General features: G+C 44.7%; 1 protein-coding gene across 1 annotated transcript; it reads left to right on the top strand.

The window, feature by feature from the left end:
• Nucleotides 1–479: 479 nt before the first annotated feature.
• On the top strand, nt 480–9,492 carry LOC136009074 (ly6/PLAUR domain-containing protein 2-like). The gene is made up of 3 exons (XM_065669163.1): nt 480–546; nt 7,787–7,906; nt 8,739–9,492. Exons 1-3 carry the CDS (start codon nt 480–482, stop codon nt 8,948–8,950), a joined length of 399 nt encoding a protein of 132 aa, XP_065525235.1. The 3' UTR covers nt 8,951–9,492.
• Nucleotides 9,493–12,467: the final 2,975 nt, after the last annotated feature.

Raw genomic sequence — 12,467 nt, 5'->3', positions numbered from 1 at the left:
TCATATTTACTCATCGTTCAGGAGGGGTTTGGGATTTAACCTACTTGTAGGTGTGCAGCCGAAGCTCAGCACTAGCACACGATACTGTCACATCAGCACCTGTTTACATCTACCTTTGAATCCAATCATAGCTTTTTGCTCCTGCATCCATCTGCAGTGGGAAGCTGTGGAATACCTAGGAGATATATGAAGAACTGAATAGAATCAAGGAAGTGGAGAGTTTAAAATGATTAGGTTAGCTATAAGGAAGAAGTTCTTTACTGTGAGGGTGCTGAGGCACTGCAACAGGGTGCCCAGAGAAGTGGTGAATGCTCCATTCCTGGCAGTGCTCAAGGCCAGGTTGGACAGAGCCTTTGGTGCCATGGTCTAGTGTGAGGTGTCCCTGCCCATGGCAGGGGGTTGGAACTGGATGAGCTTTAAGGTTCTTTCCAACCCAAACCATTCCATGATTCTATGATTGGAGACCATTTCCAGAGTGGATGCAACTGCTGCAGGACTGCACATCAGATGAAGATGCCTCCATCAGAGACTGTCTCAGCTGGCCAGGTAGGACAGGAGAGGAGATCAGCACAGGTTTCTCAGGCTCAAAGTAAAAATTTGACTCTGAGCTCTAAGTTGTAACAAACTCCTCTGAAATGTGGAGATTTCTTGTCCTGGTTTTCCTTTGAACAAATGCACTGCAAAATGTCTTCTTTTCTCAAAGGCCCTTGAGGGTTGTGGGTTGTTGAAGCAGATTTATGCAGCTTGTGTCTTTGCTGTTTTCCTTCTCTGTTATTAATGGACCCCCCCCCCCCCCAACACAATAGGCTGTGATTACCCACTAAAGAACAAAAAGAATTCAACAAAGCCCTGTTTGGATGTTCCCATTAATTGTTGTTATTTCTCTGGTGGCTTGCCAGCACTGCAAGACAATTGCATAGGGTGTGCATAACAGAGGAAACATTTCAGGCCATGCTTAAAGACTCAGATAAGATCAACAGAAACTATAAACAAGTGAAGTATGCTGTAACCTCCCCCCCCCCCCCCCCCCAAGAAACATCTCCTCACTGAAGGAGGTCATGGGATTTAAGTAGGGTGTTGGCATCTATTCTTCCATCCCAAATCGTACAATGTAATGAAGATCACATTTCAGATGTGCATGTGAAACCAATCATCTGGCACACATTAGTTGAGGTCACTTAATACCAGAAACCAGAAACTACACCCTTTCCATGTTTAGGGTTTTCTTTTCTTTCCTTAGGAACAAAGGAGACATCATCAATGTATTTCTCCTTTCTTAGTAAGATTGTGAAGTTCTCTGCCAAACACAAGAAATTCCAAACCAAGAATACACCAAAATGCCTTTCTCTAGATGATTCTGGGCTGGAAATAACTGGCAAACATTCATAATCAACATTATGACTGCATTAGATAAGGAAGAAGTTCTTTACTGTGAGGGTAGTGAGGTGCTGGAGCAGGGTTGCCCAAAGAAATGGTGAATGCTTTGTCCCTGGCAGTGTTCAAGGCCAGGTTGGACACAGGGGCTTGGAACAACCTGGTCTAATGGAAGGTGTCCCTGCCCATGGCAGCGGGTTGGAGCTGAATGATCTTCAGTTCCTTTCCAACCCAAACCAGTCTGCGATTCTGTGATTGTGGAGGTAAGTGTGAAAACAATGGGTCCAAATTCCTGAGGGGGTAGATCACACAGAAGTGGTTTTAGTAAATGAGGCTGAGATTGCTAAAACGTTGAGACCACTGCCACAAGAGCTTTAGGTTTGGAGAGGTGATGATGGGGTTATTTATCTTGGAATAGCAGAAGACCTTTTAATGTTTCACAAATTTGAGTCATACTAACCCCGAATAAAGTTGGTGTAAGAGATAACATAGGCGGTGGGAATATCTCCAAGACCTTTGTTTCAGCTTTCCCTCCTGTGTTTCCTTATTAAAAGTGTCTTTTGGGTGGGTACTTGGCATAACCACAGTTGTTCTTTCTCAGTTTTTGCCATTCCACAATCAAACTTGCTCATCACACGTTGTAGAAGGATTTACTAACATAGGGCTGGCCTGAGGCACAGGAAAAGTGGGAAGATGCCTGGAGCAGCAAAATCAAGCAATGGGAAAGCCAGACTGTTTGGCAAACTGTCACACGCGGAGAGGGTTGGCTCAGAACAGAGGGGGTTCTCCATGCACTGTCTTCCCTGAACGGACTGGGAGAGTGAACCTGAGGAACTGCCTTGGACCAAACTTTCATGGCCTGGCTCTGTTGCGCTTGTGAGACCCCACTCCCAGCACTGTGCACAGTTCTGGTGTCCTCAGCATAAGAAGGACATGGAGCTGTTGGAGCAAGTCCAGAGGAGGCAACGAGGATGAGCAGGGGCTGGAGCACCTCCTGTATGGAGCCAGGCTGAGAACATTGGGGCTGCTCAGCCTGGAGAAGAGAAGCTGAGTGGAGACCTCAGAGCAGCTTCCAGTGTCTGAAGGGGGCTACAAGGATGCTGGGGAGGGGCTCTTCATCAGGGACTGGAGTGATAGGACAAGGGGTGATGGGTTCAAACTGAAACAGGGGAAGTTCAGGTTGGAGATACGGAAGAAGTTCTTTACTGTGAGGATGCTGAGGCGCTGGCACAGGGTGCCCAGAGAAGTTGTGAATGCTGCATCCCTGGCAGTGTTGAAGGCCAGGTTGGACAGAGCCTTTGGTGGCATGGTCTAGTGTGAGGCACCCCTGGCAGGGAGATTGGAACCGGATGATCTTCAGGTCCTTTGCAAACCAAACCATTCCATGATTCTATGCTGTCTTCTAAGCGCTCCTACCAGCTCAGTCTGTAAAGCGCAAGGTGAGGAGAGAGAGGCAGTGCACTCCAAGCCCTCAGCTTAGGCAGAGATATTACAGTGCCAAAACCCCAACCATGTGTTTGCAGTGAGTAAGGGATTGCAATCAGCTCTCCTCTTCCTCCTGATAACCTCTGGCTCTTGCTGAGGGTAAAAACCCAGAGGAGGAAAGTACACGAGGTTCAACGTCTTGCTGTTCGCAGGTTGTTTTCTTCCCCAGGATTCGTGGAAACCACTGATGTAGCTCAAAAACAGAAGAAACGTCACCAAGCTGAAAGGCAAGGCATGGCCACTGGGATTATTTAACACCCCTGGGTTTACGCATCGTGCCTAACCACAATCACCTGGCTTAAACAAATCTCACAAGTTGTCCACTATACAAACCCTCATTTTCTTCTCCAAGGAACATGAAAAGAGATGACGGCATGGCAGGAGGTGGGGCCTGCTTTGTAACCCATTTGATTCATTTATAGCTCAATCAGACTCGTTCTTCCAGCAGAATTGGATTGGGGGTTAGAATCGGTATATGGCAAGCCACCAGGACGTGAGCCATTAAAGCCACTGGTGAAGAGCGCTGTCAGCCCAGTGACCAGGAGACAAGGGGCTGTGCAAGATGAAGGTGTTTCTGTCTCTTCTGTTGGTTACCATCGCTTGCATGGAGTTTGGTAAGTTCCTGCTCTGATTTATCCCTGGAGATGCAACATGATGGGATGAGATTGATCTTTTCCCTCTCAAATCCATGCCTCCCACTTTGAGCAGTTTTCAGCAACACAATCTGCCTTTGGAATATCTCCAGCCTGTCAGATGTTAAGGACCATCATGGTCTCATTGGGATTGTTAGTTCAGGCTCTTTAGGAAGTGTTACAAGGCAAAGTGTAATTATACCATGTAATTTCTTTAATACAAATCTCAGCTCTCACTTTCATGTGTTCTTGCTCCATTTCATTCTCATCTTTCTTTAAAAAATGGTATTAGTTGATAATACAAAACCAAATATATAAATATATATAAATATAAGCATGAGCATAAATATAAATATAATTAGAATTAGAAATAGAAATCCATTTTTAGAAATATTTATGTATTTCATAATAAAAATATAAAAAATACATATGTTTAACTTTCTGTTCCTGTTTTGATACTTAACCCTGAAAGTCACCCAGCCAGTTTAATGCAGTGTGTGTTATACGTTGTACGTGTGGCTTATTAATCTTCAGCCATTTAGAACTGGGAAAGATGGGCTGGGACACAAAGCTGGTGGTCCAGGTAGTGCAGGGCTGATGTTTCTAGCTCTATAGTTAACACACTGTGGTTTGCATGAAGTCAAAGACACTTGCAGCTTGGAAGACAACCAAGTGTGAAGCATTTTGTGGACTTCCCTCAGGGACTTTCCTCTTTGCAGGAGAATTTAAGAGTGTGTCACCACAAGGAGTGACTTTCACCATCCTTCCTCCCTCCTTTCTGTCCCTATCTCCTTGCTGGAGGGGTTAGGGTTGAAGCACACAGTCAAGGTTGAGTAGACAACCACCCCCGATACTGGCGGTGACCTATATGGAATATGGAGATAGGGATCAAGCCCTGTGAGTTTAGGCTGTCCAGATATGCCATGCAAGTCTTACCCCCCTGTTTCCATCAGTAGGATTCAGTTGCTTCTTCTCCATCACCACCTCCATGAAGCCAAGCATGGGAGGATGTTTGGGATATTGGTGTTTTCATTCCCTAAAAAGCAGGGAATTCCCTCATTGCACCAGACCCACAAGTGGTGATGCCATAACCTCAACTGGGGGAAGGTGACTGCACAGTGGAAAGGACATCATGGCATAGACTCCCCATCCCTCCATCCTCCCACCAGAATAACTTCTTGAACAAACCCCTTATCTTATACTGGTGATCCCAAGCTCAGAGTTGGTGTTACTCTGGTTGGCCAAGATAACTCCTATGCAGGGTCACTGCAGGAGCTGTTAATGGATTTATTACATAGAAGGATAAATAGATATTAGATATAAGGAAAAAGTTCTTTACTGTGAGGGTGGTGAGGCACTGGCACAGGGTGCCCAAAGAAGTGGTGAATGCTCCATCCCTGGCAGTGTTCAAGGCCAGGCTGGGCAGAGCCTTGGGCAACATGGTCTAGAGTGAGGTGTCCCTGCCCGTGGCAGGAGGTTAGAACTGGATGATCGTAAGGTCCTTTCCAACCCAAACCATTCTATGATTTTATATTTGCATGCTCTACACAACTCTTCCAGGTCCAGGCACTGTAAAGTGTGATTTTAACTGTGCCTGGTTGGGATGTGGAGCAATGTTAAGACCTTTTCCTTTGTATTTCTTTGCTTCTTATGTAAGGACATTTTCCCTCTTCCACCACTGGGCCTGAAAGCGGATTCTGCAGGGGAGGGACACGCATTATTTTCTTTCCAAAGAGGAACACAAATCTTGTGGCTTTGATTTATCCAGTGATGAATATAATGAAATCTGAGAATAATGATGAAGCTTGCTCCTTAAAGCTGCATTTGACAGCTGTCAGACGTAGAATTAATGCAAACAAAACAGCAGCCCACAATGGGCAAACAGAACCAGAAAGTTTGCTTTGAATAGAAGGAAGAGAATTGCTGTGTCTATTTAGAAAAGGGCTCTTTCTGGCTTACTAGTTAGGGTGAAGTTGCATTGTCTGTTTTCATAAGGCGGCTTGCTTGCCTGAGCCTGCTGTTGTGACACCCCACGTTAGGCGTGCTGAGATAAGATGAATTGTTTCTCCTTTTCAATGGGGTTTAAAGGGATTTCGGCAGGGATGTCACATAGATGGGGTAAGAACTGCTTTCTAGAGCAAGGAGGGGCTGCTGGTCTGTGAGGGTACCAAAATGCATTGCTATGCCTGTAAGGCACACACATGCAGGTATCTGCTAGGGTGGTGGAAGAAAGGACCCAGATCAGCTGTTGGCTTCTTTAGGTACTGAAAAACTTGGACTGTGGTTATTCTGCGTGTCTAGGAGCCAGTTGGCACCTGCAGGCTTGCATGGATGGGCCTTTGCAGCTCAACAGGGAGTTGATGAAGAGCATCTTTGCACTGGTGAAGTGCATAGATGAAGGATGAAGCAGTGTGGATTTGGACTGGGTTTGGAGACTTGGTTACCAAAGGCTGTTTCTATAGTCTCTGTTGAGAGCAGTACATGCCCCATGCATATTGTGGTCACTGTCATCCTTTTAAAACAACTTCTTACACATTTTTCTCACAAAACCAGAATCTCAGCACAGAGGAAGGATTGTGCTTAATTTGTTCTCATGGCTCAGTAAATCTTATGCAGACAATTCCTTCTCTCTGGGACACTCTCCTGTCTGAGAGCTCCCAGTCTTTGGAAAGAGCTGACAGACTGGACAGCATCAGGTGAAGTTCTCCCTGCTGTAACTCACATTCAAGTCTGATTTTTCCGTGTATCCAGATTCTTCACCAAGGGGAAGTCATGCTTGACCAACTTCATAAACTGCTATGATGAAGTGTCTGGCCTAGTAGATGAGGGGAGAGCAGTGAATATTGTCTATCTGTACTTCAGGAAGACCTTTGACACTGTCTCCTATAGAATCCTCATAGACAAGCTGTTGAGGTACAGACTGGATGAGCAGACAGTGAAGTGGATAAAGAACTGTCTGGATGGCCAAGATCAGTGGGTGATAATCAGCAGCACAAAGTCCACTTGAAGATTAGTAACTTAACCCAGTATTGACCCCAAAAGTCAATGCTGGGTCCAGTCCTATTTAACACCATTATTAATGATCCAGATGATAGGGCAGAGCTCATCCCTAGCAGGCTTGTGGATGACACAAAAGTGGGAGGAGCGGGTGATACACCAGAGGTGCCATCAAGAGGGACATTGGCAGGTTTTAGAGCTGAGCTGACAGGAACATCAGGACAAGCGCAGAGTCCTGCCCATAGGAAAGAGCAAACCCACGCATCACTACATGCTGGTGGCCATATAGCTGGAAGGATCTGGGGGTCCTGGTGGACACCAAGTTGAACATGAACCAGCCATGTATCTTTGTGGCAAAGAAGGTTACTTGTATCTGGGTTGCATTGGATGAATCGTTGCAGGCAGAAGGAGGTGATTATTCCACTCTGCTCAACATTGGTGAGGCCACATGTGGGGTCCTGTGTCCAGTTCTGGGCTTCCCAGTACAAGAGAGACATGGACAGACTGGAGAGAATTCAGTGAAGAGCCATTTCCTCTGAGGGAAAGCTGAGAGAGCTATGACTGTTCAACCTGGAGAAGAGAAGGCTCAAGGGGGGAACTTATTAATGACTATAAATACCTGAAGGGAGGGTGCAAAGAGGGTAGAGCCAGACACTTTTCAGTGATGCCCACTGACAGGACCAGAGGCAATGGGCACAGGGCACAAACAGAAGCACAGGAGGTTCCCTTTGAACATCAGGAGAGACTTTATTACTGTGATGGTGACTGAACAGGAAGGTTGTCCAGGGAGGTTGGGGAGTCTCCATCCTTGGAGATAGTAAGAACCCATCTAGACGCAGTCCTGGGTAACTGGTGTTAGGTGGTTCTGCTTGAACACGAGGATTGGACTAGATGACTTACAGAGGTCCCTTCCAACCTGCATCATTCTGTGATTCTGTGAGTTTATGATCTCTTTCTGATGCTCTACTAATGCAAAAGCAAGAAGAAAAACACTACAAAGTAAGAACAGAATAGAGGTATACCAGCTACAAGGTCTATTCTGAATCATGGGGACTTCTATGTGTGTGACTCTATCTTGCTCAACTTGTTACAATGGGTTTGAACCCACATCTGAGGCTGCACTTTGACCACCAGTCTACTGAATTTCTTATTCCCATTGGTATAAATACCTTTGTCTATTCCATCCCTGTTCTTGGTATAAGAATTTTGGGAAGATACCCTCCCCAGAGGTAGCTGAAGGAACATGGACAGCATATGGTGGTCCACCTAATGCCAGCCTATGTTTTTCCTCCTTGCAGGGCAAACCTTGGAATGTTACACTTGCCTTGAACCTGTCAGTGTCGATCAGTGTACGACGATCCAGACCTGCAAGAGTAACGAAACCATGTGCAAGACTACTATGTATTCCCTGGAGGATGGTAAGGGCAATTACTTCTTTATCCATATTTTTAACACAAGTCAGTGTTTCTAAAGTGAAGACTGCCCATGTGGGAAGCAGACCCTGTTCTCCCTTGAATATGTAAGCCTGGAAGAGAACTTTGAGGCATAGAGCAGCCTTCTGCTGCTGTGGAAAGCAGTCTTCATGTGCAATAATACTTAGTGAATGTAAGCTCATAGTTAATGCTCAGTGTTGATCATGGTCACTAAGAACTTGTTGACTTGAGCCTGAGACATTGAGATAAAGAGTTCTGGCCCTCCAGGCCGTTTACATGGTTGTGGGTTAAACAGTGCTCTCCTGACCCGAGATCTGTTTGTGAAAGCTGGTTGGAGTAGAGAGGCCAATAGAGATGAGCAAGGCTTGGTAAAGTGGGGACATCAACTTCTGGTCACCTGGTGGCCAAACAGCTCTCAGGAAGGCATCATCAGTTGGTCTGGTGACACTATTGGTCATAACCTGTCCAGACAAAGAAATGCACTATGAAGGTGGATGCTTTCTCTTTGCATGGTTGTGCTCTGATTGTGCATGAGAGAGGCAGGAGATTGTATGTAGAGTCAAAGCAGGGCGGAAAAAGAGCCTGATTGATCTTTTACAGGGTAAAGCTGATCCAGACACAGAGGATGCAAAGTGCTGTTCAGCTTGTGGCCACTCAGTGGGAGCTGTTTCTTGTGTTCTTGATATGAAGTAGACCAATTGTGTTTGAAGTGGAGCTGAGACTGTGGTGGTGAAAGCACCTAGTCTTTCACTAGGGACAAGGGCACTTCTCCGTTCCTCCTATTCCTAACTGTTCCTCCTTTCTTTCTGTGTTGTAGTTTATCCCTTCACGGGAGTCCTGACTGTCACCAAGATGTGCTCTTCCGTCTGCATCCCATCCGACGTGGACGGGATCGGTTTGACGCGTCCCGTCTCCTGCTGTTACACAGACTTGTGCAATGTGGATGGCGCAGCTAGTCTGAGGAGCAGCTTTGTGCCAGTTATGATGCTAGCAAGTTGTCTCTGCATCCTCTTCTGGACTAGACTGTGAGGAGCTGATAGCGAGGTCTTTCATGCTGAAGAACCCAGTGAAGAAGAGAATAAATCCCTGCTAGCCCAGCTTTTTGCTTGGGTGCCTTATTGACAACCATCAACAGCTCCAGGAATCGCTTTAGTGAGCATCCTTTTCCCACAACCAAGAGAGAAACAAAACTCAGGAAGTTCTGACCTGAATTTCTTAATCCACTCGAAAGCTCCCACAAAATTAACTATGGAGTTTCTTTGCTGCGCTAATCTGGTTGGTTTTGAACTAAATTCTATGAAGTCTATTTAAAGCAGAATAGTCTTGCACTGAGAGCCTTCCATACCTCCTTAGAGCACTTTGTCCCCCCAGGTGTTAGCCAGTAGAACTGACCAAGCTTCTCAGATGAAGAAGACTACGTGGCAGGTCCTGTCCACACCAGGCTTTTGTTCTGTCTAGATTCCCTTCTTGCACACAGTAAGTTAAGGAGACATTTCTGTGTCCAAAATATGAGGCAGGAGAAGAAACTTTCCAAGCCAGTGATCTAGTCCAAGAAGGCTGAAATCTCTTGTTTTCTGTACCCTCTTGAGCACAATAAAAAGAACGTTGTGTTAAAACTATGGTGATCACTGAAGTTACTTACACTGCACACATCCTCGGATGAATATTTTATAATATTATTTTATCATTTTATTTTATATTATTTCATTATTTTATTTTATACTATTTCATTTTATTATTTATTTTATTTTATATTATTTCATTTTATTATTTTATTTTATTTTATTTGGTTTAGCTTTGTTTTATTTTATTTTACTTACTTTGTTTTATTTAATTTAATTTTATTTTATTTTTATTTTGCTTTATTGTATTTTATTTTATTTTATTTTTATTTTTTTAAAGGTTATTTATTTTTTGTTTTTTATATTTTGTTGCCTCACAACCCTCACAGTAAAGAATTTCTTCCTTATATTTAATCTCAATCTCCCCTCTGGCAGGTTAAAGCCATTCCTCTTGTCCTGTCCCTACAGGCCCTTGTCCCAAGCCCCTCTCCAGGTTTCCTGCAGCCCCTTTAGGCACTGGAGCTGCTCTCAGATCTCCCCTTCATGCAGCAGAGGGGCAGGACCCCCTCCCTGAGCTGCTGCTCACGCTCTGGGGGTGCAGCTCAGTACACGGGGTGGTTCTGGGCTCAAGCACGCACTGAAGCCGGGTCATGGGGAGCTTCTCCTCACCCAACAGCCCCAAGTCCTTCTCCTCAGGGCTGCTCCATCCATTCTCCACCAGCCTCTGTTTGTGCTTGGGGTTGCCTCTTCTTTTTGCATCATTAAATGATTGCTGCATCCAGAAGCCCAGAGCACTTTACCATAGCTGATAACTTTCTTCTACAATCTGAAGGAACCAAAGTTTTCCTGAAAGCAAAGCTGGAGCCCAGATGCGTGGATAAGCATTTCCTCATCTCTGTCCATAGCCACTTGTGGCAAACCATATTTTAACTTTTTTCCTCCAAACAAAGATAAATAGAGCCTCATTTATTTTTCATTGTTGTAAATGGAGGCCTTAGAATGTGGTCAAAATACTTAGCTACTCACTTGTTAGAGACAGAATCATGGAATCATGGAAACATAGAATGGTTTGGATTGGAAAGGACCTTAAGATCATCCAGTTCCAACCCCGTGCCATGGGCAGGGACGCTTCACACTAGACCATGTCACCAAAAGCTCTGTCAACCCGGCCTTGAACACTGCCAGGGATGGAGCATTCACCACTTCTTTGGGCAGCCTGTGCCAGAGCTTATTCCTTATGTCCAACCTGAACTGTGCCTGTTCAGTCTGAACCCCTCACCCCTTGTCCTGTCACTCCAGTCCCTGATGAAGAGTCCCTCTCCAGCATCCTTGTAGCCCCTTTCAGACACTGGAAGCTGCTCTGAGGTCTCCACGCAGCTTCTCTTCTCCAGGCTCAACAGCCCCAGTGTTCTCAGCCTGGCTCCATATGGGAGGTGATGAAATATTAGGATTTCCTCTTCTCTTTCCAGAAGCTTGTGTACGTCAGCACTTCTGCACGTGAAACCAACGTTATGTTCTCACAAAACCCGGACAGAAATACAGCTTTCATAGATTCTCATTGCACAGCACCACACTTCCTCAGACATGAGTTACTGGGCTCCGACTACCCCGTCCTTCCCCTGTGTTGGTTGATAAGCAGTGCAGTCAAGGTCCAGAACATCACAACATTCTCATGTCAAAGAGCAATTGAAAACAAATACATCAGGAGCCAGAGGACTGTGTTATAGTGTTATCTCAGAGAACAACATAAAAATACCACTGATGTCATGGACACCGAGGGTGTAAGTCATGGGCAGTGGGGGAAATGGGGGAAACTAGACAAAACTCCCCTAGTCTCCCGAAGTTATAATTATAATGTAATATAAATATAATACATGAAGGAAATCTTAAGGTAAAAACACCAAAGAGGTGCACATAATTAAAACCATTGGCTCTCAACTGCAAGATGATACAGCTCTGAAACCCAGTAACCACAATACTGGCATTGCTCACAATAGGCCACAGCCATTTCACTGAGTTTGCAGGTCCTCAGGGCTGAGGCTTGCTGGGCTTGCTCTGTCTGAACTTGTCTTGACCTGCTTTCAACTTTGCTGTAACAGCAGTTTTCCTAATTGGCCTAATTTGTTTTGCTTTTGTTTGCCTTTGTGTGGTGCAACTCTAAGTTTGCATAGGTAGCTGTAACAAGGAGTTGTTGTATGTAGAATGAGCAGTTTAGGACTCCAGCATAAACACAGATGTGGTACATCAGTACAGGCCTCAAGAGATAGAGGTTCAGGACGTGGCACAGAAGAGTGTTGGGGTGATACAAGGTGGAGCATCAGCTTGGAATTAGAGACCCCTCAGCTGCAAACAACTCATCAACAAAGAAATGCAGACCTGGAGAATCAAAATGATCTGGAACAGCAAAGAGAACAAACAGCAAATATCAAACTAATGTAATGTAAAATGCAGCATACATGGTAAAACCCTATGAGAAGTGGACCAGCACCTTCTGACCCAGTTAAAAAGGGCAAGATACGAAAGTGCTTTTACGAACATGGTGAATCCCAGTTCATCCTCAGCTGAGGAAGAAGAATCTATTTCCATCATCATACTCCTCCCAGTGAAGAACTCAGAATGCAGATGAATCACTGCACCTCCCTGTGAGATGGGAGGCAGTGGCATTAGTGGAAGAGTGAGGATAAGACCAGGAAAAGGGGTGAAAAATAGTAAGTATGGATATAACAGTTTAAACTGTATTTTCAGTGAAATATTTACTGTAATAATAATGAGGATGATAATAATAATTTCCTTTTTATTTTTTCTGTAATAATTTGATATTCACTAATCATAATTATTTGATAAAACTGTTAAGATTTCACACATAGTTATAACAAATTCTTGGCTTCTTATATAAGGTGTTTCCATTTTGTCCATAACAAGATTTTGAATGTATAATACAGACATTCCCAGCTGGGTATGGAGAATCTTTGGGTATAGAGATG

Source organism: Lathamus discolor, chromosome 2, assembly GCF_037157495.1.
Source record: "Lathamus discolor isolate bLatDis1 chromosome 2, bLatDis1.hap1, whole genome shotgun sequence".
Taxonomy (NCBI): domain Eukaryota; kingdom Metazoa; phylum Chordata; class Aves; order Psittaciformes; family Psittacidae; genus Lathamus; species Lathamus discolor.
Note: the sequence above shows the minus strand (reverse complement) of the source record. Positions and strands in the feature narration are given on the sequence as shown.

Coding starts and splice junctions, on each gene's coding strand:
- LOC136009074 (XM_065669163.1), top strand. CDS start 480: ATGCAACTGCTGCAGGACTGCACATCAGATGAAGATGCCTCCATCAGA. Junction 547..7,786: donor AGACTGTCTCAGCTGGCCAG/GTAGGACAGGAG, acceptor TCCTCCTTGCAG/GGCAAACCTTGGAATGTTAC. Junction 7,907..8,738: donor TATGTATTCCCTGGAGGATG/GTAAGGGCAATT, acceptor TCTGTGTTGTAG/TTTATCCCTTCACGGGAGTC.